Source organism: Bos grunniens, chromosome 15 (genome assembly GCF_055505025.1).
Source record: "Bos grunniens cultivar Pamir isolate PY7600 chromosome 15, Bosgru_T2T1.0, whole genome shotgun sequence".
In the NCBI taxonomy this organism is placed as follows: domain Eukaryota; kingdom Metazoa; phylum Chordata; class Mammalia; order Artiodactyla; family Bovidae; genus Bos; species Bos grunniens.
The window spans coordinates 35,925,500-35,951,616 of NC_141179.1; the positions used below are offsets into that span (position 1 = coordinate 35,925,500).

Here is a 26,117-nt window from a genome sequence, read left to right on the forward strand (position 1 = left end):
CAATTCTCACATCCGTACATGATTACTACTGCTACTACTACCAGCCTAGTTATGAGATATCAAATGTAAATTCTGCTTTAGAACATAAACTGAACATTAGATACTATATAATATGACTTGAAAATGGTATATTAATTCAGTCAGTAAATATTTACTGAATACCATCTGTGGGCAGTGTTCTTTGTACTAGGGACTCAGCAGTTAAAAGGCAGCGAAAAATCTTTGCCCTCTTGGAACTTGCATTTTGATGGGTACTATTGCTGTCTTAAGGTATTTCATTCTTTTAAATAGTTACAGGGATAATATTATCCACATTCTTCATACAAAAACATGTATATACACAAATTTAGGGACACTAATGAGAACAAATACTCAGCAGAAGACAATGCAGTGATAATTAAAATGAAATTTTTTTTTTTCCCCCTGTGCTGTACAGCTTTTGGGAACTCAGTTCCCAGACCAGGCAGTGGTAATGAAAGCCTGTATTTGAAACTACTAGGCAGTGGTAATGAAAGCCTGTATTTGAAACTACTAGGCCACCAGGGAACTCCCAGTACAATGCTGATTTTAAAAGAGGTTGAAAAAAGCAATCAGATAGCTATGTGAACCAGTGAGATTAGATTTGAAATATATTTTGAATGATAAACAGATTGTATGAACAAAATGGACGAACAAAATGTTTAATGGGTAAGCCTAGCAGTAAGTTAGAATACTAGTAGAATACAGTTGTATTGAACCCGAAACTCCCTACAAGATTGCCTGACTATATATTACCCAGGTCTGTAATTGTGGCAGTTAGGGACTAAATCATTGCCTTCCCATGAAAGATTACAGTAGCGTCTGTCCCTATGGATGGTGCTGCTGCTGCTAAGTCGTGTCAGTCGTGTCCGACTCTATGCGACCCACAGACGGCAGCCCACCAGGCTCCTCTGTCCCTGGGATTCTCCAGGCGAATACTGGAGTGGGTTGCCATTTCCTTCTCCCCATGGATGGAGCCCTCCTAATCAGGAAGATCAGCTCAGTGTAGCTCAGGCCCATGCACCATTAATATGGTAAACGGACTCTACTTCAGTGGCTCACCAAAGGAAAATGGCACCTAGGGAACATAAATGCTTATACTGTTATTCCTAGAATGAATATACCTAGAAATGAGGAATTATTCAGTGTCATTTAACTAAAATTTAATGCTGGTAACTAACTGTTACCAAATTGAGATAAATTCTCCAGTTGGTATCAATATGGTTCCTTTAGACTGACACCTAGGAATATATGTTCCCTTCTGTATTCCCTCTGCTCTGCCTCTATTTTTGTAGGATTTGCAATAGTTAAATTTTAGATGTTTTTCCAAAAATTCACTGATATAGTAACCAAATTATTTCAGATAATAGTCACTTAGGGAAGAATGGCTAATGGCAAATATATATATATATACTTGGTTAGTTAACTCATTTGTGTTTATCAAATAAAAATTAAATTAAACCCTTTTATTTTCTCAGTTATGAAAAATACTACTTGGTATGTTCCCTGACTTACAATGGAAAGGATCTTTTTAAACCTATTCAATCAAAGAAGGTTGGCACTTATAAGAATTTCTTCTATCTTATTAAATGGGATGAACTGTAAGTGAGACTTTTGGCTTTTTATTCTTTCAGTATGTCCTGTTCTTTACCTTTTTCCATGTATGCTTCCAGCTTTCATTTTTAATTACAATTTCCATTAAAATTAGATTCTTACTGATACCTTAAAGATTCTTCTAGATACGATTTTATAGAATGGACTGAAGCTCTTATTTAAAATCTGAAATACTCTTGAATATTCATATTGTTAAATTACAGAACCATGCCATCAATTCTTCCTAGCCTTTGTCTAGTTAAAGTCATGTGTAATTATGGTGTTTTATAATATTGCTTTAGTTTAGTATTTATTCTGTGACAATGTATCTAGGAAGCGTAGTTCTTGGTTAACAGATTTTAAAAATTATTTTCAATCCATGTATAAGATGATATTTTGAACTGTTAATATTTTTAAAATATTATCTTTGAACTAAGGGAATGCTTTCATTATTTAGGCAAATAGGCAATTGCAAAACTTTATTCTGCATTTATTAAATAGTTTCCTAGTTTTCTTTTTTTTAATTACAAAAGTAGCGCATGTTTGTGTAAACAGTCAAATAATGTAAAAATGCATATAGGGTGAAAAATGTCATTTTACTTCCAGCACTTAACTGTCTCATGACTCCTCAGAGTGACCACTCTTGACCTCATGTGTCCTTTCAGATCTTATTAAAAAAAAAAAGCACCAGTAAACATATATGTCTGTCTGTGCATGTATGTGCACACAAACATCTAGAGTCAGAAACACTCATGAACATTCATCTAGCTTTTCCTAAAAGAAATAAAGATGGTGGTTATCTTGCCTAAAAATTGACATTGCAAGTCTTAAATAAAAGGATTAACAAATTTTTGAAGAGAGAAATGTTATATGTTTGAAATTTTAGTGAAATTTATTTAAGATCTTTTAGTATTTGTTAACCAAGCTTGCTACTTACTTACATAAATTTTACTCAGAATTAAAGATTATTTGAAGAGTCAAATAAAATACCTAAAATTGTCAGTTTCGTTAAAGGGTTAAACTTCTTATTCAATCTAATTTGTTTTTTCTATTAATACATTTCCCCCCCATAGAATCATTTTTCCCATCCAGATATCACAATTGCCGTTAGAATCACTTCTTCACCTTACTCTTTTTGGAATTTTAAATCAGAGCAGTGGAAGTTCCCCTGATTCTAATAAGCAGAGAAAAGGGCCAGAAGCTTTGGGCAAAGTTTCTTTACCTCTTTTTGACTTTAAACGGTAAGTGTTGCTGAGTTGTAATGGTGAGTTACTGTGAACACCCCTGCAGTATCAGTATTGGCCAGAGAATGGAATGAAGAAAACTGACATTCATGATGAGATAATGAGTTGTCACCGTTTCCCGGTGTGATTAAAAGAGGTCATTTCAGAGATACAGAGAAAACCAAAGTTGTTCTGGTGTCATTTGAACATATCTATATGGGTTTTCAAAGGATTCTTCGCTGGTCACTGTTCCAGAAGAAAAGCAGCAGCCAATTCATTCTTTTTTTTTAATTCATTCTTTAATTGTCATTTATGAAAAGCATTATATTATTGACATAATATTCATGGTCTTAGACGTTCCTTTGATTAAAACAACAAAACTCCATTTTCCATCTTCTCATCCTTTCCCTATCCTCCTGTTTGAGTGTACAGCTGCATATTATTCCCCTCTCTTTACCTGACTGATCTCCGCTTACTGTTATGGGCCCCTGGCCTTTAATCTTCAAAAGTCCCACATGTATGCAAAACTTGCTGATCCTTAAGGTAAAAGACATTCCTTTTGAGCTTTGTGTCTACTAATAGCCTTTGGGATAGTATAATCTACCTGGCTTTTCAGCTGACTGTTTTGATTATGTTTTAAGTAATAATATGTTCCTTGAGACCATGAAATGTCTTCTTAAATGAAAAGAAAAATCATTGACTAAGTTTGGGATGCTTGATATAGAACATGATAACATTTTGGAGAGTGATAATGGACATTATCATATTGGAGTGTCTTAAGTTCTGCAATCAAGCTGCTGTGTTTAATAATAATATTACTGTAATAACAAACACATAGCATGTACTCTATGCAAGCTATTAGTTTGAATGCTGTATACATAGCCTTATATACCTCAGAACAACATTATGAAGGTAGGTATTATTATCCCTTTTTACAGAGGGGGAAATCAAAGTGGTTTGCCCTTGGGCACTTAGTTAATAAATGGTAGAACTGAGTTTGAATCTAGGGAATGTGGCCTCAGGGTCTGTATTCTCAACATTAACCTATATTGCCATTCTCAGATTTATTTGATACCATGATACTTGTTTTGATTTAAAATCCATCTTTGAAACCATTTTGGGAAATGATTTAATAATTGATCTATTTAACTTACAAGAACTGCTGGAAGATCCACTGGAGAAGGGATAGACTACCCACTCCAGTTTTCTTGGGCTTCCCTTGTGGCTCAGTTGGTAAAGAATCTGCCTGTAGTGCAGGAGGGAGACCTGGGTTCGATCCCTGGGTTGGGAAGATACTCTGGAAAAAGGAAAGGCTACCCACTCCAGTATTCTGGCCTGGAGAGTTCCATGGACTCTATAGTTCATGCGGTCACAAAGAGTCGGACACAACTGAGTGACTTTCACTTTAACCTACAATAAAATGATTAAAAAATATTATTTTCCCATGTACTTAAATATAGCATTTTTCATATATTTTTTTCTTTTGTCTCTCCCCCTATATGTGAGAAGGCCATGTAAGATTTTTTAATTATATACCTTTCATTGGGCTCCAATTTTATTTGACACCTGACATAATTCTGAACTGACAAACACTAGAGAAGAGCAGTTAAGAGATTGCTATTAATGATACATGTTTAGAACTCCTTGCTAAATACAGTCCATAACTACTCTAAAACAGAATATTGGCCACATAAAGGAGGGGGATTGTGTTCTCAGTCGTCTTTGATAAATAAGTGTCAGGTATAGTTAATGTGAGAAAATCAAATGTAATTGTGTCTAAATGAGTCAGTTTTGAAAACCTTCGTGCACTTGAAAGCAACAAGAGTCTGCTTCATTCAAGGAGTATTATCACTTTTTGCCATTTTATTTGCTTATTAATAAGTGTTTTTATTGAATTAATGACCTTCTTTCAAGATTCAAAAGAGTAAAGGGAAGGGCAGTTGACTTTTGTTAGACAATTAAATAGTTTGCATGCGTCCAGTGCTCAACGGTTTAAAAGAATGAACTGATGTCATTAAGCTTGAGAGTTTGCCAAGCTGTGTAGTCAGTCTAGATAATGTTAGGATTTAACATTCAAAAAATGCTCAGAAATTAAGAAGGGAGATGACTTTATATATAAATACATAGAGAGAATCTGTTAATGATTTAGTTGTGCTCATGTGCTATAATATAATGATCAGAAATCCTGGTCTTGAAATTCTTTTAAAATTAATTATGTTTAAGCTACAACCTGCATACAGCCTGATGAAGTTATTATAAGAGCCAAATGATTTACAGGCATTTCAGTCAACCTCAGCAACAAATGAGTTCTTAACTCATTTTTAAATAAATGGAATCAAGCGTTTAACCTGCTGTTCCTTTATAGTTGAATCTCAGGATTACCAAATAATTGATGTGAGAAGGTTCTTTGTAGAAAAATTTCAGCTAATAGATGCAGAAAGAATGACAGAATATCAGAATTTTGCAATTTCTGTTGTTATCAGTCGCTCAGTTATGTTCGACTCTCTGCGACCCTATGGACTGTAGCATGCCAGGCTTCCCTGTCCTTCATCTCCTGGAGCTTGTTCAAACTCATGTCCATTGAATCAGAGATGCCATCTAAGCATCTCATACTCTGTCGTCTCCTTCTCCTCCTGCCTTCAATCTTTGCCAGCATCAGGGTCTTTTCTAATTGAATTGGCTCTTCGCATCTGGTGGTCCAGAAGTATTGGAGCTTCACCTTCAGAATTGGTCCTTCCAGTGAATATTCAGGGTTGATTTCCTTGCAGTCCAAGGAACTATCAAGAGTCTTTTCCAACACTACAGTTCAAAGGCATCAATTCTTTGGAGCTCAGCCTTAATGGTCCAATTCTCACATCCATACATGACTACTGGAAAAACCGTAGCTTTGACTAGATGGACTTTTGCCGGCAAAGTAATATTTCTGCTTTTTAGTACGCTGTTTAGGTTTGTTTTAGGTTTTCTTCCAAGGAGCAAGTGTCTTTTAATTTCATGGCTGCAGTCACCATCTGCAGTGATTCTGGAGCCCCAGAAAATAAATTGTGTCACTGTTTGCATTGTTGGCCCATCTTTTTGCCATAAAATGATGGGAGTGGATGCCGTGATCTTAGTTTTTGAACGTTGAGTTTTAAGCCAGCTTTTTCACTCTCCTCTTTCACTTTCATCAAGAGGCTCTTCAGTTCCTCTTCACTTTCTGCCATAAGGGTGGTGGTGTCTACATATCTGAGGTTGCAATCCGTACTGAAATAATAGATTTAGGCCAGGAAATCTCAGTCTTGGCACTGTTGACATTTTGAGCCAAATGATTCTTTGCTGTGGGAGATTGTCCTGTGCATCGTAGGATGTTTGGCAGTACCTTTGACTTCTGCCCTCTAAATGTCAGTGGTACACCCTAGTTGCCAACCAAAAAGTCTTGAGACATTGCCAAATATCTAGTGGAGTCAAAAGCATTCTTGGTTGACACTGACTTAAGTCACTTCAATTCAGTCGCTTAGTCGTGTCCAACTCTCCGCAACCTCATTAACCACGGCACGCCAGGCCTCCCTGTCCATAACCAACTCCTGGAGTTCACCCAAACTCATGTCCATCGAGTTGGTGATGCCATCCAGCCATCTCATCCTCTGTCTTCCCCTTCTGCTCCTACCCCCAATCCTTCCCAGCATCAGGGTCTTTTCCAGTGAGTCAACTCTTTGCATGATGTGGCCAAAGTATTGGAGTTTCAGCTTCAGCATCAGTCCTTCCAATGAACACCCAGGACTGATCTCCTTTAGTATGGACTGGTTGGATCTCCTTGCAGTCCAAGGGACTCACAAGAGTCTTCTCCAACACCACAGTTCAAAAGCATCAATTCTTTGGTGCTCAGCTTTCTTCACAGTCCAACTGTCACATCCATAAAACCATAGCCTTGACTAGACGGATCTTTGTTGGCAAAGTAATGTCTCTGCTTTTGAATATGCTATCTAGGTTGGTCATAACTTTCCTTCCAAGGAGTAAGCGTCTTTTAATTTCATGGCTGCAGTCATTATCTGCAGTGATTTTGGAGCCAAAAAAAAAATAGTCTGACACTGTTTCCACTGTTTCCCCATCTATTTGCCATGAAGTGATGGGACTGGATGCCATGATCTTAGTTTTCTGAATGTTGAGCTTTAAGCCAACTTTTTCACTGTCCTCTTTCACTTTCATCAAGAGGCTTTTTAGTTCCTCTTCATTTTCTGCCATAAGGGTGCTGTCATCTGCATCTCTGAGATTATTGATATTTCTCCTGGCAATCTTGATTCCAGCTTGTGCTTCCTCCAGCCCAGTGTTTCTCATGATGTACTCTGCATAGAAGTTAAATAAGCAGGGTGACAATATACAGCCTTGATGTACTCCTTTTCCTATTTGAAACCAGTCTGTTGTTCCATGTCCAGTTCTAACTGTTGCTTCCTGACCTGCATACAGGTTTCTCAAGAGGCAGGTCAGGTGGTCTGGTATTCCCATCTCTTTCAGAATTTTCCACAGTTTATTGTGATCCACACAGTCAAAGGCTTTGGCATAGTCAATAAAGCAGAAATAGATGTTTCTCTGGAACTCTCTTGCTTTTTCCATGATCCAGCGGATGTTGGCAATTTGATCTCTGGTTCCTCTGCCTTTTCTAAAACCAGCTTGAACATCTGGAAGTTTACGGTTCACGCACATAATGCTGAAACCTGGCTTGGAAAATTTTGAGCATTACTTTACTAGAGTATGAGATGAGTGCAATTGTGCAGTAGTTTGAGTATTCTTTGGTGTTGCTTTTCTTTGGGATTGGAATGAAAACTGACATTTTCCAGTCCTGTGGCCACTGTTGGGTTTTCCAAATTTGCTGGCATATTGAGTACAGCACTTTTACAGCATCATCTTTCAGGATTTGAAACAGCTCAACTGGAATTCCATCACCTCTACTAGCTGGGTATGGTTTTTGCTTTGGCTCCATCCCTTCATTCTTTCTGAAGTTATTTCTCCACTGATTTCCAGTAGCATAATGGGCACCTACTGACCTGGGGAGTTCCTTTTTCAGTATCCTATCATTTTGCCTTTTCATACTGTTCATGGGGTTCTCAAGGCAAGAATACTGAAGTGGTTTGCCATTCCTTTCTCCAGTGGATCACATTCTGTCAGACCTCTCCACCATGACCTGCCCATCTTGGGTGTCCCCACAGGGCACGGCTTAGTTTCATTGAGTTAGACAAGGCTGGGGTCCGTGTGATTAGATTGATTAGTTTTCTGTGATTGTGGTTTCAGTGTGTCTGCCCTCTGATGCTCTCTCACAACACCTACTTGGGTTTCTCTTACCTTGGACATGGGGTATCTCTTCACGGCTGCTCCAGCAAAGCACAGCCTCTGCTCCTTACTTTGGATGAGGGGTATTTCCTCACGGCCGCCCCTCCTGACCTTGAATTTGGAGTAGCTGCTCTCAGCCCTCCTGTGCTGGCACAACTGCTGCTTCTTGGATGTGGAGTTGCTCCTCTCAGCTACCGCCGCTGACCTCGGACGTGGGGTAGCTCCTCTCTGCCGCTCCTGCGCCGTCACAGTCTGGCGCTCTCGGTCGCTGCCCCTGGCCTTGGGTGTGGGGTAACTCCTCTCCGCCGTGCTTCTGTGCTGTCCGTCGCCTCATGATTTAAGTAATGATTTATTAATGCCTGTTAAGAAACCATTGTGATTAACTTTTCTGGAACTTTATAATAAATGGTTTAGACTGATAGCACTTGAACAGATTATCTTAACATCACAGAAGGAGAGATACACCAAACAATGCATGCTTTATTTGATGCATCAGGAATTAGTAGTATACAATTCCAGCTGTAAAACATTACGTATTCTTGCCAGATTACTAACCTTCAATCAGCTCAGTTCTTTAGATCGAAATATTACAGAAAACATGGGAGATAAAGGGACATACTAAAATGATACCAGGGGAATGCGGTCAGTAAAAGCCAGGATACAGAAAAGTTTTCACAACAAAAGACTTGGATTATTCAACAAGTAATGGGATAAAAAGGAACAATGTATAGGGTAAAACAAGAGTTGGTTAACTTTCTGTAAAGAGAACTAGACAGAAGTAGTTGAGACTTTGTAGGTCATGTAGTCTCTGTCGCAACAACAAAAGCAGTGATAGGCAACATGTAAATGAATGAATGTGGCTTTGTTCTAATACAAGTTTACTTACAAAAGCAGGTGACAGTCTGGAGTTTGACCTTTGACTTAAAAGATAACTTAAAAAGACATATCACCCAACACACATGTTGGACCTGCTTGTATCCTAATTCAAACCAGCTGTTAAAAATTTTTTTAGAGCCACTCAGAGAAATTTGAATGCTGACTGTATAGCCGATACCTTTTATTAATGTATTATTAATTATTTGGCTGTAGTGGGTCTTTGTTGCTGTGCACAGGCTTTCTCTAATTGTGGTGAGCAGGAGCTACTCTTGTGGTGCGTGGGCTTCTCATAGCAGTGGCTTCTGTTGCAGAGCACAGGCTCTAGGTGTGTGGGCTTCAGTAGTTGCTGAGCCTGGGCTTAGATGCCCCATAGCATGTATAATCTTCCCAGAATAGGGATCAAACCCCTGTCCTCCCTGCATGGGCAGGCTGATTCTTAACCATTAAACCACCAGGGAAGTCCCTAGCTGATAACTTACAAGTAGTTATTTTTAATTATTTTGTTGTAATTATGTTTAAATAACAGTATTTATCATTTGGAGACTCATAAAAGTGTATACAAATAAAGTGATATAATCAGAATTTGCCTACAGATAATCTAGCTGATGGTGAGGGTGGCTCTAGAATAGATAGAATATAATGTGTGAAGATCTTTTTTTTGGCCACCCCACATAGTTTGCAGGGTCTTGGTTCCCCAACCAGGGCTCGAACCTGGGTCCCCTGCAGTGAAAGCACAGTCTCATAGCCGCCAGGGAATTCCTGTGCCAAAAATTTAAAAGCTGTTAATCTGCTAGAGAAAACGTAAACTGGAGTCTAGTTTTGGAAAGGATATTTACTATTTGAATAAAATGAACAAAGTTTGATGAAGTTTATAGTTTCCTACTTTTATATATCATGTTATTTTTCAGAAATTTCATCTGTGTGTTTCTAATTTCAGTAGATTATAAATTGGTAGTTTAGGGCAAGGGTCAGCGTACTCCAGCTCACTGCCTGTTTTTTGTTTTGTTAGAACACAGCACACAGTTTTAAAATGTATTATTCACGGCTTCTTTTGGCCCTGTAATAGGAGAGTTGAGTCTGACAGAGATTGTATAGCCCAGCTGCTAGTGCTGCTAAGTCGCTTAAGTCATGTCCGACTCTGTGCAACCCCATAGACGGCAGCCCATCAGGCTCCCTGTCCCTGGGATTCTCCAGACCAGGAATACTGGAGTGGGTTGCCATTTCCTTCTCCACAGAAGACCCCAAATATTTGCTGTCTGGCCCTTTATAGAAAAAGGTTGCTGACCCCTGGTCACAAACAGGTTAAACTTCTCATCTGGAACAATCCATACTTTGACACAAAGTAGATACTAGTTTCCTTGACATGTGTTTTTATTCTTATGGTAGAATTCAAGGAGTGGTTATGAAATCCAAACCACCACCTTGAGATATGTTTCCCTGTAGATGATGTTCAAACACTGTCCTATAGAAGTTGTTTTGGGGACAGGTGACTCTGAGACTTTACCCATCTTTGCTTCTGTCCCAAGCCCCATTTCATCTTCCCTTATTTTGTTCTAACTTCCATACTTCAGTACATTTACCTAAAGTGAAAATACACTATAGAGAGTGACTCCTTCTAATATGTTCTTTCTATATAGACGATGTTTAATAAATATTTGATTATTAACATTTCAAATACATTACCATGTGTTGTGAGCTTTTAATTAATTATTAAAATGAAAACCACAGTATTCTTCTGTTTACATTCATGAAGGTTTTTAACATGTGGAACTAAGCTTCTGTATCTTTGGACTTCATCACATACAAATCTTATTCCTGGAACAGTCCCCAAAAAAGGATATGTGATGGAAAGAATAGTGTTACAGGTAATGATACTTGCTGACACGTGGAGACGTTTAAGTTTTAATTTCTTTATAAAGAATATATGTATACCATGGTCTCAGTTGTTACTAAAGAAGCCTAACTGATCTTATTTAGATCTTAGGATCTGTATTTAAGTGTTAATAAGCCATTTCCTATTTCTGAGAAATAGTAAAAGATGCATTTATACCAATCCCACAAATATATGTGCTATTGAGAAGTACTAATAACAGTAATCACTCTTAATAAAAGGACAGAAGCATTAATTTAATATTTGATATTTTCACCATTATGGCTAAGACAAATCAAAAATAAGTAAATGTAGCAAATATGTGGACTTTTCAGCTGTAATTTGATCAATTTCTGTTGATTTTTAAGGTTGATTTTCCTTCTCCTACGTTTGATATCATTTATACCGCTCCTCAAGTGGACAGAAGCATTATACAACAACACAACTTAGAAACGTTGGAGAGTGATGTGAAAGGGAGACTTCTTGATATTCTTCACAGAGACTCATCACTTGGGTATGCTCCTTTAATTCTCTTGCCTTATTATCTCTTACAATGTAAAGTTCAAGTTAATGGTTTATTAAATGTCCTGATTTAGTTCATGATTTAGCAATGTTCCTGATATGGAAAGTTTTATTTTTCTGTTTTTAGTTGTATAAAAAGACTATATAAGTGCATAAAATTTAGAAATTTGTGTAAGTCAAACTTTCTGCATAATCAAATGCAAATAACAGACTGGGGACTATAATCTATTTCCTTAGTATATGAAGAACCTTTTTATGTAAGTAGAAAAACCGACAACACAGTGGTAGACAAAGAATATGAATAGGTTTTTCTTCGGAAAAGAAATACAACCCTTTTAAACGTCTGAAAAAAATGTTTAGCCTCTCAGTAATCAAAGAGTTTTAAAGTAATACAAGCTACCATTTCACACGTCAGATTGTTGAAAATTAAAATGTCTCGTTATATGACGTATTGATAGAATACAGAAAAACAGGAATTACACTGTGGGCAGAACTCTGCAGGTTTTGGGAGAGCAATTTGGCAGTCTGTTAAGGCCACAGTGTCCATAATCTGTGCCCTAACAATTCCACTTCCAGTTACAGTATTATTTTAAAGAAAACCCTTTTATATTTGCTTGTGGAGACAAGAATATTCCTTGCAGTATTTCTTTGGGTTGTTGTAAAATGGATATACATGTTCATTAATGGGTTAAATTATGGTACATTTATCTAATATCGCTATGTAACTATTAAGAATGAAGTTATGGCTGTTATTAATATATAAGATATTAAATGAAGAAAGCAGGTAGGATAGTTTGTATAGTGTGTTCAGTTCACTTCAGTCACTCAGTTGTGTCCAACTCTTTGCGACCCCATGGACTGCAGCACGCCAGGCCTCCCTGTCCATCACCAGCTCCTGGAGTCCACCCAAACTCATGTCCATTGAGTCGGTGATGCCATCCAACCACCTCATTCTCTGTCGTCCCCTTTTCCTCCTGCCTTCAATCTTGCCCAGCATCAGGGTCTTTTTCAGTGAGTCAGTTCTTCTCATCAGGTGGCCAAAGTATTGGAGTTTCAGCTTCAACATCAGTCCTTCCAATGAACACCCAGGGCTGATCTCCTTTAGAATGGACTGGTTGGATCTCCTTGCAGTCCAAGGGACTCTTAAGAGTCTTCTCCAACACCACAGTTCAAAAGCATCAATTCTTCGGCGCTCAGCTTTCTGTGTAGTCCAACTCTCACATCTATACATGACTATTGGAAAAACCATAGCTTTGTCTAGATGGACCTTTGTTGGCAAAGTAATGTCTCTGCCTTTTAATATGCTGTCTAGGGTGGTCATAACTTGCCTTCCAAGGAGTAAGCGTCTTTTAATTTCATGTTACCATTAACATAAAGGAAAGAAGAATTCGATATATGCACCTTTGTATATGCTTCTATAAAAATAGACTAACTCTGGAAGAATATACTAGGTGAGGCAGTTGTCACTGGGAGAGGAACTGGAAGGAGAGAAACCTAATTGTGTGCCTTTTTACAGTATTTGATTTTTTTCTTCATACTCCACATGAAATGAATACATTTCAATTCATTGCGTGGATTATAAACACAAAGGTAGATAGATAGGTAGTGAAATAGTGAAATATTTCATTCACGTAAACATTTGTCGTTAAGAGTAAATTGCAATCTCCAAAACAGGTTTTTATTTTGAATATTCCTCAAATGAGCTCTATATTCATTGTCTAAAATTTTGTAGTAGTATTTGATTTTGACATGACTTTTGATTTTACTTGTATAAAATGATGAAATCCTTGCTGTCTTTTAGAGTAGGTTCTCCTTATTCAACTCTAATTTTTAGTGCCTGGCATCTGGTTAGAGCTCAATAAATTTTATTAGGCTGAATTATCCTTCAGTTTCTTAACTAAGACTCTCCTCTCAAAGCAGAATGATTTCTTTCTATCCCCCAAATTAGGGTACATTAGTGGTGTTTGATGTACATTGCGTTTTTCTATCCCAAATTAGTATTAATGATTCTACCAAGAAGTAGCTGTCCTAAAAGGAATGAATTTCTGCTTTGTATTTTTAATCATTGAGATTATAACTGTCATTATGGTATCACTGAAAAGTAATTTAATTGTATTATGTATTTAGACTTTCTAAAGAAGATAAAGCCTTTTTGTGGGAGAAGCGTTATTATTGCCTGAAACACCCAAATTGTCTTCCTAAAGTACTTGCAAGTGCCCCAAACTGGAAATGGGTTAATCTTGCCAAAACTTACTCATTGCTTCAGCAGTGGCCTCCATTGCATCCACTAACTGCCTTGGAGCTTCTTGATTCGAAGTAAGTTAGCTGTGGTTGAATTTATTTGTTCTGTTTTATTGTTGTCAATTTTTCTGGCAAGATATTATTTACAGGATTAGTTCCCTTTGTTTTAATGTGAAAGCAGTGTCATATAAATGTGTAAATGCATATTTCTATAAACACATCTTTTGTGTTGAGGTTATTAAAAAGGGATGTCATATCATTGAAAACTAATCTAGAGAGGTTGTAAATTTTCAATAATTTGTTTTATTTTTATGATATGGGTCAGAATTTATTTTCATGATCTTAAAGGTTTCTAAACAGTCACAAAATTGTATTTGTGTATAGGACAATATGATTTTTTCCTAAGAAAAAAGATGAAACACATTGCTTTTCAATAGCTATTTGAGCGTTCTTTGTCAGGAATAAATTGAGATTGTGTCGTCAGGGAAAATAGGTTCATTAGAAATCATCGTCAAATCTTGATTTTGTGGTATGCTTCTAGATTTGCTGATCAGGAAGTGAGGTCCCTAGCTGTGACCTGGATTGAGGCCATCAGTGATGATGAGCTAACAGATCTTCTTCCACAGTTTGTGCAGGTGAGTTTTTTACTAGGTTATCTACCCTTCTTACGCTCTCTCCAGTTTTTATGAGTAGGGAGGGATCTTGCTAAGGGATCTCCTTTCTGTTTTGATTAAAAGTACTGAATACTTTCGTTCAGTTGGGATGTTAAAGTGCGTTGCATTTGAATTTAGTGTGAAATTTTTTCTACTATTGTCAGCTGCCTTGCTTGAATACTATATATATAGGTACCTAGAATTTTAATTATCAGAATAAACCAGACTTGAGGTTTTCTTTCTTTTTTTTTAAATTGGCCACTTAAACATAGCTAATGAATGTTATTCCCAAGTCAGTGTACTTTTCTGCTTGATTTCATTAATTTCACCTAAATTAATTGTTTCATTTTTTATTAGTATCATCTTTCCTCAACAAGAGTAATCCTTGATTTATATAGTTTATATTTTGATAATTTTATCCTAACAATGTAGTATGGGTTTGACAACTACTCATTCTTATTTTTCTTTGCATGTAGGCTTTGAAATATGAAATTTACTTGAATAGTTCATTAGTGCACTTCCTTCTGTCCAGAGCGTTGGGAAATATACAGATAGCACACCATTTATATTGGTAAGATTTAAATTTTCTTAAGTACTTTATTTCTGTTCCTATTATTTATACAAATGACACTCAAAGTCTAAACAGTATGCTCAGACCATTTGCTGTTGATACCAGGTGTTTTATTGGAGTGACTATTGTAAAGAAGCTAAGTTTTTATGTATTTAGAAATAAAACCAGAAGTAACAGAACCCTCTATTTCAGAATTACTTGGCATGTTAGAGCTCTGTAATATTGAAAGAGTTTTTCTTGCTTGTATAGCTTAAAATTAATTCCTAGATACCCCAAATTAAACTTTTTAAATAAATTTTTGAGAGACATTAATCTAGTTCTTAGAAGTGGCTGACATCAATATTTTGCTGTATTAGGCTCCTCAAGGATGCTCTGCATGATGCACAGTTTGGTGCCCGATATGAACATGTTTTGGGTGCCCTCCTCTCAGTAGGAGGAAAAGGACTCAGAGAAGAACTTTTGAAGCAGACAAAGCTTGTACAGCTTTTAGGAGGAGTAGCAGAAAAAGTAAGACAGGCTAGTGGATCAGCCAGACAGGTATGTACCCACAGAGGGAACATAAATGTTTTGATGTTAAAGAATCTTTGCAGTACTGACAAGTTAAGCTTTTATTCTTTTTCAGTAGACATCCAGTAGAACTCATCTATGCTGTCTTAAGCAGATTGAATTCAAAGGTTGCTTAAAATCTATTGGAAAAGATATTTTATATCCTAACTCAGTTCCCTTTCATTTCCATGCTTATAAATTTCTTTCCGATTAAGATTGTTCTCGAGTTTCTTTCTCATTGTTTTGCTTTTTAACTTTTTTGTGATTATAAAAGTAATAAAAGTATGAATTGATGCTACTGTTGAAGAAGTTCAAATGAATATGCTTATAAGCTTAAGATTCATTTATATTCTAGCAGGTGTATCTAATAGTGTTCCATTGTGTAAATAATAGCACATTTTTTTTATCCATTCATCTGTTGATGGACATCAAGCTTGTTTCTATTATGTGACTATTACTGAATAGTGCTACCGTGAATATTTGTGTGTTTTTTTTTTGTTTGAACATCTGTTTTCACTTTGCCTAGGAGTAGAATTACTGTATCGTATAGTAATTCTGTGTTTTTTGAGGAACCACTGAACTCTTTCCTAAAGTAGCTTCACCATTTTATGATTCTGGTATAATACTTGTAAGGTATGAAGGTTCAGTGGTAAAGAATCCGTCTGCTAATGTAGGAGATTCGGGAGACATATGGGTTCAGTCCCTGGGTCAGGAAGATCCCCTGGAGAAGGAAATGGCTACCTACTTCAGTATTCTGCCCTGGAAAACCCCGTGGACAGAAGAGCCTGGCAGGCTACAGTCATGGCTTCCCAAAGAGGCGAACATGACTTAGTGACTGAATAACAAAAAAACAAATGAGGGTTTCATTTTCTCCATATCCTTACCAAAATTTATTTTTAGTTTTTTTAAACTATAGTCATCCTAGTGAATATGAAGTGGCATCTCATGGTGGTTTGGATTTGCATTTCCCTAATGTCTAATGATTTGGAGCTTATTTTCATGTGTTTGTTGGCCATTTGTATATCTTCTGTGGAGAAATTTCTAAGTCCTTTTTAATTGGTTTGTCTTTTTGTTGTTGAATGTTAGAGTTCTTTATGTATTCTGGATACTCTCAGATATACTGTTTGTAAATGTTTTCTCCCATTTTGTGTATTTTTATTTCCTTCATAATGTACTTTGATGCACAGAAGATTTTAATTTTATGAAATCTAACTTTTTTTTTCTTTTGTTGCTTGTTCTTTTACTTGTTCTTGTCCTATCTAAGAATTCATTGTCAAATCCAAGGTCACAATGATGTACACTTATGTTTTCTAGGAGTTCTATAGGTTCACTTTTTAAAAGTCTTTGATCCATTTTGAGGTTATTTTGTTGTTGCTTGTTTGCTTTGTTCTATGAGCCGAGCGTCCCAACTTCATTCTTTTACATGTGGTTATCCAGGTGTTGCTGCACCATCTGCTAAAGGAACTGTTCTTTCCTATTGAATAAACTCAGCACCCTAGTTGAGAATCAGTTGACCATAGTTGTATGAGTTTATTTCTGGACTCTCAGTTCTGTTCCATTGATCTATATGTCTGTCTTCACACTATACTTTTTTCATTACATAGCTTTGTAGCAGGTTTTGAAATCAGAAAGTGTGAGTCCTCCAACTTTTTCTTTTTCAAGATTGTTTGCCTGTTTGGAAGTCCTTTGTAATGCTATATGAATTTTAGTATCAGCCTTCCCATTTCTGCAAAAAGAGCAGTTGAAGTTTTGATAAAGATTGTGTTGAATTTGTAGATCAATATTTGGGAAATATCACAATCTTAGTAATTAATAAGTCTAAAAGTTCATGAACGTGGGATATCTTTGACCTTTAATTTCTTTTAGCAATGATGTTTTTTTATTTGTAAATTGCTTTTTTTTTTTGACTTGGAGAATTCATGTCAGTACATACAACTATACTTTTTGTTTAATAATGAGAACATAGTATTACAAGGTACGGTAGCATAAATTATGAACCATTACATCTGTGCAGGTTGTTTATACATTTTTTCTTTTCCTGAACAGTTCTGTGATGAACTTGAATGTGTAAGTGTTTGTCCCTTTGCTGGTATTCCTTTATAGGATAATCCTACAGATGAAATAATTCAGTCAAGAGCTATATACATTTTCAGTTATAATAGTTTATATTAAATTGCAATATCAAAAACAAAACTTAACCAGTGAAGACCCCACTCCCCACCAATAGATTATGAACGTATCTATTTCCAACCCTATTGCCAGCACTAAATGTTATCTTAAATTTTTCGTCTATTAGATAAAAATTGGTATCTCGTTATTATTTAGTTTCTGTTTGTTTATTTGACTGTCAGTATTAACGAATATGTTAAATATGAACATATGTACTTCCCCCTTATGTTTATAGTCTTTGCTGTAAATTTTATTTTTATAGTATATTAACTTTCTTTAGCAACAGCTGTTTTTGACTGCATGACAGTTGGGCATTTAAAAAATTGGGTCCACATCGTGTTTTTGTTGTCTGAAAAATAGGTCTTCATTTTCATTATGTACTTACAATATCAACTTCTTTAACTAGGTTATCCTCCAAAGGAGTATGGAACGAGTACAGTCCTTTTTTCTAAGAAGTAAATGCCGTCTTCCTCTCAATCCAAGTCTTGTGGCAAAAGAATTAAATATTAAGGTGACATAAAATACTTTAGTTCATATTACATTTTCAAATATTGTGTAATAAAAAGGCAGGTGGGCAGGTATGTTTAAGGCAAGTGCAGTGTGTGGGTTGGTTATAAGTGCGTAGGTTGGTTATAAGTACTTCTGGTTGTGTGTTTGTGTAAAATCTGTTTTTATCTCAGTATATGCCTATCTAATTACCATTCTTGAACAAAACAGAATGAAATTATTTATTGACTTGAAATAAATTATTTTTTGCTGTGGTATAATAGTTGCATATGTTATAATTACAGTGGTAAAACTCCCTAGCCACAGGTAGGCAGTTTTTTACCTTCCTTGTGAATGGCCACTTGGACTCTTCAAAGGTTTATAACACTTTTTAGAGTCATTAAAAAGTAGTTGTAATATCAAAATTGAGTAATTGTATTTTTAATTGGGCTAATAATAATACAAATAGTGGATTTTTCTCTAACTCGTGTTCAGCAAAAGTAACCAGTAAATTCATCCATTAGAGTCTGTTGTTTTGAAAGGAGTCTCAGATTTAATTTTTTTTTTTAAGTTGACATATGGCTACTCTTCATTGGACTATAACAGTGGGTGACAGGGTTGTGTAATTATGTCACTGAAGGTGGGTGTAGCAGGGATTACATTTTCCCTTGGGTTTTTGTTTGTTGTTTTCTTTAAATTACTCTTACAGTCTTAAATTAGTTTTTTAACCAGTTTAATTTAATTTTATTTATTTATTTATTTATTTTTAACCAGTTTAATTTTAAATTTGATGTCTGCTAATGAATTTGTTCAGTTTATTTTTATTTCAGTATTATCATTTTAATGCTTAACATATTGTATTGTAGTCGTGTTCCTTCTTCAGTTCTAATGCTGTGCCCTTGAAAGTCACAATGGTGAATGCTGATCCAATGGGGGAAGAAATTAATGTCATGTTTAAGGTGAGCAGAATAAGGTGACTTTGTTTGTTTGTTTGTAATTTAAAAATTCTTTTCTCACATTCCTTTTTCAGAATTGCAAAAGTAATTTTATTTAGTGTTAAATGAAATTGAATAACTGTGAAAAATTATTACTGCTATAAACTCTTTCCAAATGGATTTGGGAACAAGGGCAACTCTGGGCTAGAGCTGCTGCATATGGCCATCTTATGCTAGTTAAGTATATCACAGCTCCAGGTAGTGCCTTTCACCCAGACTATGATATAAATGGTACACCTTAGAGATGTGCAGAGTAAAATTGCAAAACTATGAACTGGCACTGTTTCTGAAAACATGTAACTTACCTGTGGGAATCTGTTACCAATCAGAGCTTCCAGGTGCATGGTAAAGGGGCAGTAGTAAAGAATATTCCTGCCAGTGCAGGAGACTTCAGAGACATGGTTCGATCCCTGGGTCAGGAAGATCCCCTAGACAAGGAAATGGCAACCCACTCAGTATTCTTGCCTGGAAAATTCAATGGACAGAGGAGCCTGGCAGGCTACAGTCCATTGGATCACAAAGAGTCAGACAGACACAACTGAGCATGCACACACATGCATTAGCAATCAAAGTTTTCTTTGTTGCAGTCACAGTATTATTTTTAGGAAAGAATGTAGAGATTTAGTTAATTCAATGAGTTTGATTAGTCAACTACCTTTGATATATATAGCAAGTTCCCATATACTCAGATCTGGTTTTGGACTCCATTTTATTTTACTGATGTCTTTGCCTTTTCCTAAAACAGTCTCATCTTTTTGAATACAGTAATTTTGTATATCGTAATTTTTTTAAGGCAAATTACCTCTTTTTTTTTCCCCCATAATTTTCTTGGCTCATCTCAAAAATGTATTTATCATTATGTGTTTTAAAGTTATTTTATCCAATTTAAGAAGAAAATGAAAACTTAAATGTAATTCCAGTTGGAATTCATTTTTGGAGAGCTAACTTTTTTTTAAAGTAAACTGATCATTGTAGATTCATAGTTCACTTTAAGAAATTACACAGAAATCCTGTGTACCCTCTACACAATGATATTATCTTGTACAATATTGCAGTTAGGATATTGACATCGATACAGTTAAGATATGAAATATTTTGATCATCAAAAAGATCACCCATATTGCCCTTTTAAAAAATTGAATATAATACTCATACTGTAAAACCTAGTCTTTTAAAGTGTACAGATCAGGAAATCGAGACGTAAAGAAGTTAAGTAACTTTCTCTGGGATGCTGCAGAAGAATAAAAAAGTGGTTCGGTTTGTCTCATTCTTTACTCTTTTCTCTATTCCCTTCTCCCCACTCCTCCCCCCTTTTTTATATGTAATCTATTAAGGCTTTTGGAAATGTACGAGTTTCATTTTGTTTCCTTGATTTCAAGGTTGGTGAAGATCTTCGGCAAGATATGTTAGCTTTACAAATGATAAAGATTATGGACAAGATCTGGCTTAAAGAAGGACTAGATCTGAGGATGGTAATTTTCAAATGTCTCTCAACTGGCAGAGATCGAGGTAAATCTGTTAGATGTAGTCTTTTTTTTTTTTTCCCCTTGGATAACGCTCAGAGTGTTCATGCTCTAACGGTCCTGATGCTGGTCTGTGATCTCAACCATATTAGAATGTACAGACTTTATCTTATCAAAAGGAAATCAGGTCAGAGACTTCCCCCATGGTCCAGTGGTTAAGACTCTGCCTTTCCTCTACAAGGGGCACAGGCTTGATCCCTGGTCAGAATAATTCCTCAAAAAAGGGGCAGTCAAGTCTATTTAAGAATTCTTGTTGATATTCAATAATAACTCAATGAGTAGCCCTAATCTTGCAAGACAGTACATCTTATGAAATGGAAGTCACTTTATCAAGAGAGATTGCTCAATAAGAGCCTGTCATTTGCTTGGATTAGTTTTTCTGTCACCATACTTATTTCATATAGTTGAACTCTTCTCTTTTATGGAATTCTGTGTAATTTTGTAGGCAGTGAACTTCCTCCCTTTATGTTGTTTCTAACTGATGGTTGAGTGCTTACCTTGTGCCTTGCCTTGTGCTAAAGCTTTTCATTTGTGTTATCTTTCAGTGTCCTTATTTTTCAAATGAAGAAACCACATTCACATGGTTAAAACCTGAAGTTTTTAACAAGCACCTTAGCCTATAATAATCAGTGTATAGTAATCCTCCTTTCTCCAGGTTCAGCAGTTGTCTTTGATACTTACCAGACATTGCCTCTTCTCTGCTGGATTCATTTTAAGTTCCCTTAGAGGATAATTGTACTTTGTATCATTATGAACTTTTATCCACTGTTTTGTACATAGTAGTTTGTATGTGTGTATATTTGTTAAAGAAATTAGAAATTTGTATGTATATTAAAAATTTGACAAATCATACTCATAAAATCAGGATGCAGGTATTCATTGAAAAAGGATGTCACTGTGAACTATAAATCAGATGATGTAATTAAGCAACATAAAAGATTCAAATGAATTCACTCTGCCATGTGTGACTATACTACTGGGGTTACAACCTAGCCCTGAATGCTTTCTTTTAAATGCCTTCTTTCGGAATGGCCTTCAGGCCTTAGCCTTCTTGGTTATATCTAGTCCTTTCTTCAAAGTAGGTCTCTGTATCTGTATCTTTTATTCTGTATACACATACAGTAAAATACTCATATAGCCTGTAATAGAATAAATTGGAGTCTAAATCTTAGTTTTCACCCACACCTCCTTGGCAGCCTGGCCCCAAAATATAACCATTTACATAGCTTTATGAGACTACTTTTTTTTTTTTTTGCCATATCGCCCAGCATGCAGGAATCTTAGTTCCCTGACTAGGAATTGAACTTGTGACCCCAGCAGTGAAACTGGACCACCAGGGAATTCTCTTTCTGAGACTATTTTGTGTATGTTCCAACATGCATAATAGTCTTTCTTTTAAACACAAAAGGTACAGTTCTCTATGTGGATTTGTGTTTAAAAACTTTTCTACATAAGTACAGCATTTACATTTCAGTAAGGAAGAGAAAACATGTAACCTGAGACTCAGACACATCACAAAGACCATCTTAATCTGTTCTTCTCTTGAAAGGGCTTCCTATACTCTGAAACACTCTTACATTGCCTGGATACGCACTACAGAGAAGGTTCTTTTGTGCTGAAATGGGACAGCATGTATCTTATAAGTAGCTTTATTAGTGGAATCAGTTTTACCTAGTTTGTAATTAAAATTATTACTCTTTGTGGGAGTATCACATGGATATACAGATATAAAGTCTCAAATAGTCAAATTCAGTTTTATATCTTGGGTACTTCTGAAAATAAAATTGGTTTTTATATTGATAATTTTGATTGCTCACACTTTCTAGTATGGGCTGCCAGAGTTGATTTTTTAAAAATGATTATTCTAAACTGGTATCTTACATCAAACATCGAAAGCTGTGCATTTGCAGGGACACATTTTCACATGTCTTAATGTTTTGTTGCTAAAGGCATGGTGGAGCTAGTTCCTGCTTCAGATACCCTCAGGAAAATCCAAGTGGAATATGGTGTGACTGGATCCTTCAAAGATAAACCGCTTGCTGAGTGGCTGAGGAAATACAATCCTTCTGAAGAGGAATATGAAAAGGTAATTAACTAGTCTCCATATTCTCAAGTACTTTCATTTTCCAGCTCTTGTGACTAGTCATTCAGTTTTAAGTTGTGAAAACAGTATTTTTCTACAAGTAAAGAAAAGAATAAAAAACAGAATGCTTTTAATGGCAAGGATCTGAGTGAAACCAATGCTAAATTACAAAAAAAGAAAAAAAATTCCAAACATATATTTAGAGGCCAGCAAAACCAGAGGTATTTTTATAACCCAGACTGTTGTATTTCATGAAAATATGATAATAGAAGAAGATTGTAAAAGTAGAAGAAGATTCAAGCTCTCTGAGCTTGAATTCAGGTCCCAAGTCACTCACGAACTGTAAGGATCCGTTGACTTAACCTCTTGTGCTTCAGTGATCTTTGCTATAAAACAGTATAGTATATATTATGACTGTAAAAAATAATGTATAAGATAATTGTGAGAATTAAATGAATTAATATATGTAAAGCACTACATAGAATAAATTCTGTAATTGATATTCTTCCTGTAGGAGGCATCAAGTTTTTGTTTAGTATACTTTTGAATTACATAATAGGAAAGGGAAATCTCGTAGCACATAAGGCTTCTAACAATCCTATATTGGTCTAAGGAAGACTCAAGAAGACTTTCAGTGGTGATACAGATCTTAGTTTTAATGAGATCCTAGTTTATGTCAAATCAATAATATATTACATTTGCAGATAGATATGTACAAATGCTACCTGTTGCTACCAATGCTACCTGTTGACCCTATGAAAGTAAATTACAGAAATCTTGTCCTCTGTTGGTCTTTACACTATTTAAGAGCTCTCTCTTGTAGTTTGGGACAAGAAGCCAGTGTTTATTTATAGTAATAATAGCTCTGTGATTCTGGATAAGTTGACACAAAATAATTGTCAAGTTGTTGTTGTTCAATCACTAAGTCATGTCTGACTCTTTGCGACTCTGTGGACTGCAGCATGCCAGACTCCCCTGTCCATGTTTTAAGTGGATTTTATGCACTTGGCTCTTTTATGTGCTTTGCTTAGTAAGAGGGAATATAACACAGTGGAATCTCATTGCCTGGGTTTAAATCTTGATTCTGCCACTTAACAATGATGTAATCCTGGGCAGATAGATAATTTCTGTTTTCTTCAGTTTCCCTCATGCGTAAATGGCAAGATTAGTAGTATTTACATCACCATTGTAAAATTTTAAATGAATTTAATATGTACATATACACACATACACACAGTTTATATGAATGTGTGTGTGTATATATCATATTGAATTCATTTAAAATCTTATAAAAAAGAATGATCTAAATACTTATTTACATTAATGTAAATAGTATGTGTGTGTATGTAGAGAGAGACTAGTGCAGTGCCTGGTTTGTGATAAGTGCTGTGTAAACGTATGCTCTTATCATCATCATCATCATCATCACTAATAATTTCTAGGGAGTTATGGAATAAAATTAATCCCATGAGCATGTAGAGCCTTATGACTTTCACTCAGAAATGTGGTGTCTTGAGAATAAATGCATGTGCTTTTAACTCAACATTAATAAAACTAAGATCATGATATCTGGTCCCATCACTTCATGGCAAATAGAAGGGAAAAAAGTGCAAACAGTGACAGATTTTTATTTTCTTGGGCTCCAAAATCACTCGGGTTGTGATTGCAGCCAGGAAATTAAAAGATGCTTGCTCCTTGGAAGGAAAGCTATGACAAACCTTGGCAGCATATTAAAAAGCTTTTTAATCACTTTTAATCACATCACTTTTCCCACCAATGTTCATATACTCAAAGCTATGGTTTTTCCAGTAACCATGTATAGATTTGAGAGTTGGACTATAAAGAAGTCTGAGTGCCAAAGAATTAATGCTTTCAAATTGTGAAGCTAGAGAAGATTCTTGAGAGTTCCTTGGACTGCACAGAGATCAAACCAGTCAATCCTGAAGGAAATCAATCCTGAATATTCATTGGAAGGACTGATGCTGAAGCTGAAGCTCCAATACTTTGGCCACCTGATGTGAAGAGCCAACTCATTGGAAAAGACCCTGATGCTGGGAAAGACTGGAGGCAAAGGGGAAGGGGGCAGCAGAGGATGCGATGGTTAGATTAGTATCACTGACTCAATGGATATGAATTTTAGCAAACTCTGGGAGATAGTGGAGGACAAAGGAGTGGGATGTGCTGCACTCTGTGAGGCTGCAAAGTGATTGAACAACAACATGTGCTTTATATTAAAATATGCATTGTATACAATGTATCCTTCTATGTGATATTATATTATTAATTTAATCCCTAGGACAGGCAGGGCTAAAATGAAAGTTCTTCCAGCTTTGAGAAACTTGATGACGACAAAACACACTCATCGTATTATTAGATGTTTAAAGATATAAGCTTACTTTCTTTACACATGCCATTCCTACAAGCCAAAAAAAGGAAAAAAATATTCCTTTATTTAGATTAATCTTTGTCCCAATGTTAAACAGCTTGTGGTAAAGAGCAGAGTCTGTGAAGAGCAGGGTTCCACAAACATGATGCTTAAAAGATGTTCAAAGGCAAATTATACCCTAAGTAGAGACTGGCAGAATCTCTACCTGCTGTGAAACAAAAGCTAGACAGAAGGGGCAATAACTCTTAGAAGGGTGTTTACTTTTGAAAAACTGGTATCTGTTACCATAAACCAGTTTACAAACTATTGAGAAAGAATAGAATTGTGTTTTCAATGAGTGATAAATTACTTTAATCTTTGTAACTCTGCTTCCTTTAAAAATAATCTTTTTCCTAAGATAATTTTATTTTCCCTTTATTTTTCCTTCCTAAGATAATTTTATCTTTCCTAAGATAATTTATCTTTATTATAGGCTTCTGAGAATTTTATCTATTCTTGTGCTGGATGCTGTGTAGCCACCTATGTTTTAGGCATCTGTGATCGACACAATGACAATATAATGCTTCGAAGCACAGGACACATGTTTCATATTGACTTTGGAAAGTTTTTGGGCCACGCCCAGATGTTTGGTAGCTTCAAAAGGTACTACTATTGTTATTATTGCTAAAGAAAATAGAGGCACTTCCTATTTCACAAATTAATGTCCCAAACTATTATCATATAAAATAAGCTACAAGGATATATTGTACAACATATGAAATATAGCCAATATTTTATAACATAAATGGAGAATCTTTAAAAATTATCAATCACTTTATACATGTAACGTAATATTTTATATCAACTAAACTTCAGTTTAAAAAAAGTTTTCTTGCTGTTCTTTGCCTTGTTGCTCCCTTTTAGCATAACTAGGGATGAAAAAGGTTTTAAAAGATGAGTTTACCATGTAGTAGAGAAGAATGTGTATGTGTGTGTAACCTTTGTTGAAATGAATTAAGGTGTATTTTGTCTTATCTAGTTAGGGTACCTATTAGAAATGTTCCCAATTGTATAATGGCAAC

The 26,117-nt window shown here is 35.7% G+C and overlaps 1 protein-coding gene across 8 annotated transcripts in view; it reads left to right on the top strand.

Annotated features, from left to right (window-relative positions):
* The window catches only part of PIK3C2A (phosphatidylinositol-4-phosphate 3-kinase catalytic subunit type 2 alpha), a 107,412-nt gene that overhangs the window by 70,347 nt on the left and 10,948 nt on the right, over positions 1–26,117 (top strand). For all 8 annotated transcript variants that reach the window (XM_086339779.1, XM_086339783.1, XM_086339782.1 and 5 more), the window contains 13 exons: positions 1,497–1,619; positions 2,685–2,852; positions 10,765–10,876; positions 11,250–11,395; positions 13,531–13,719; positions 14,186–14,279; positions 14,774–14,868; positions 15,225–15,405; positions 17,990–18,094; positions 18,936–19,028; positions 20,444–20,573; positions 22,537–22,673; positions 25,529–25,698. In XM_086339779.1, coding sequence (XP_086195905.1) covers positions 1,497–1,619; positions 2,685–2,852; positions 10,765–10,876; positions 11,250–11,395; positions 13,531–13,719; positions 14,186–14,279; positions 14,774–14,868; positions 15,225–15,405; positions 17,990–18,094; positions 18,936–19,028; positions 20,444–20,573; positions 22,537–22,673; positions 25,529–25,698 — 1,743 coding nt within the window. The remainder of the gene's footprint in view (positions 1–1,496; positions 1,620–2,684; positions 2,853–10,764; positions 10,877–11,249; positions 11,396–13,530; positions 13,720–14,185; positions 14,280–14,773; positions 14,869–15,224; positions 15,406–17,989; positions 18,095–18,935; positions 19,029–20,443; positions 20,574–22,536; positions 22,674–25,528; positions 25,699–26,117) is intronic.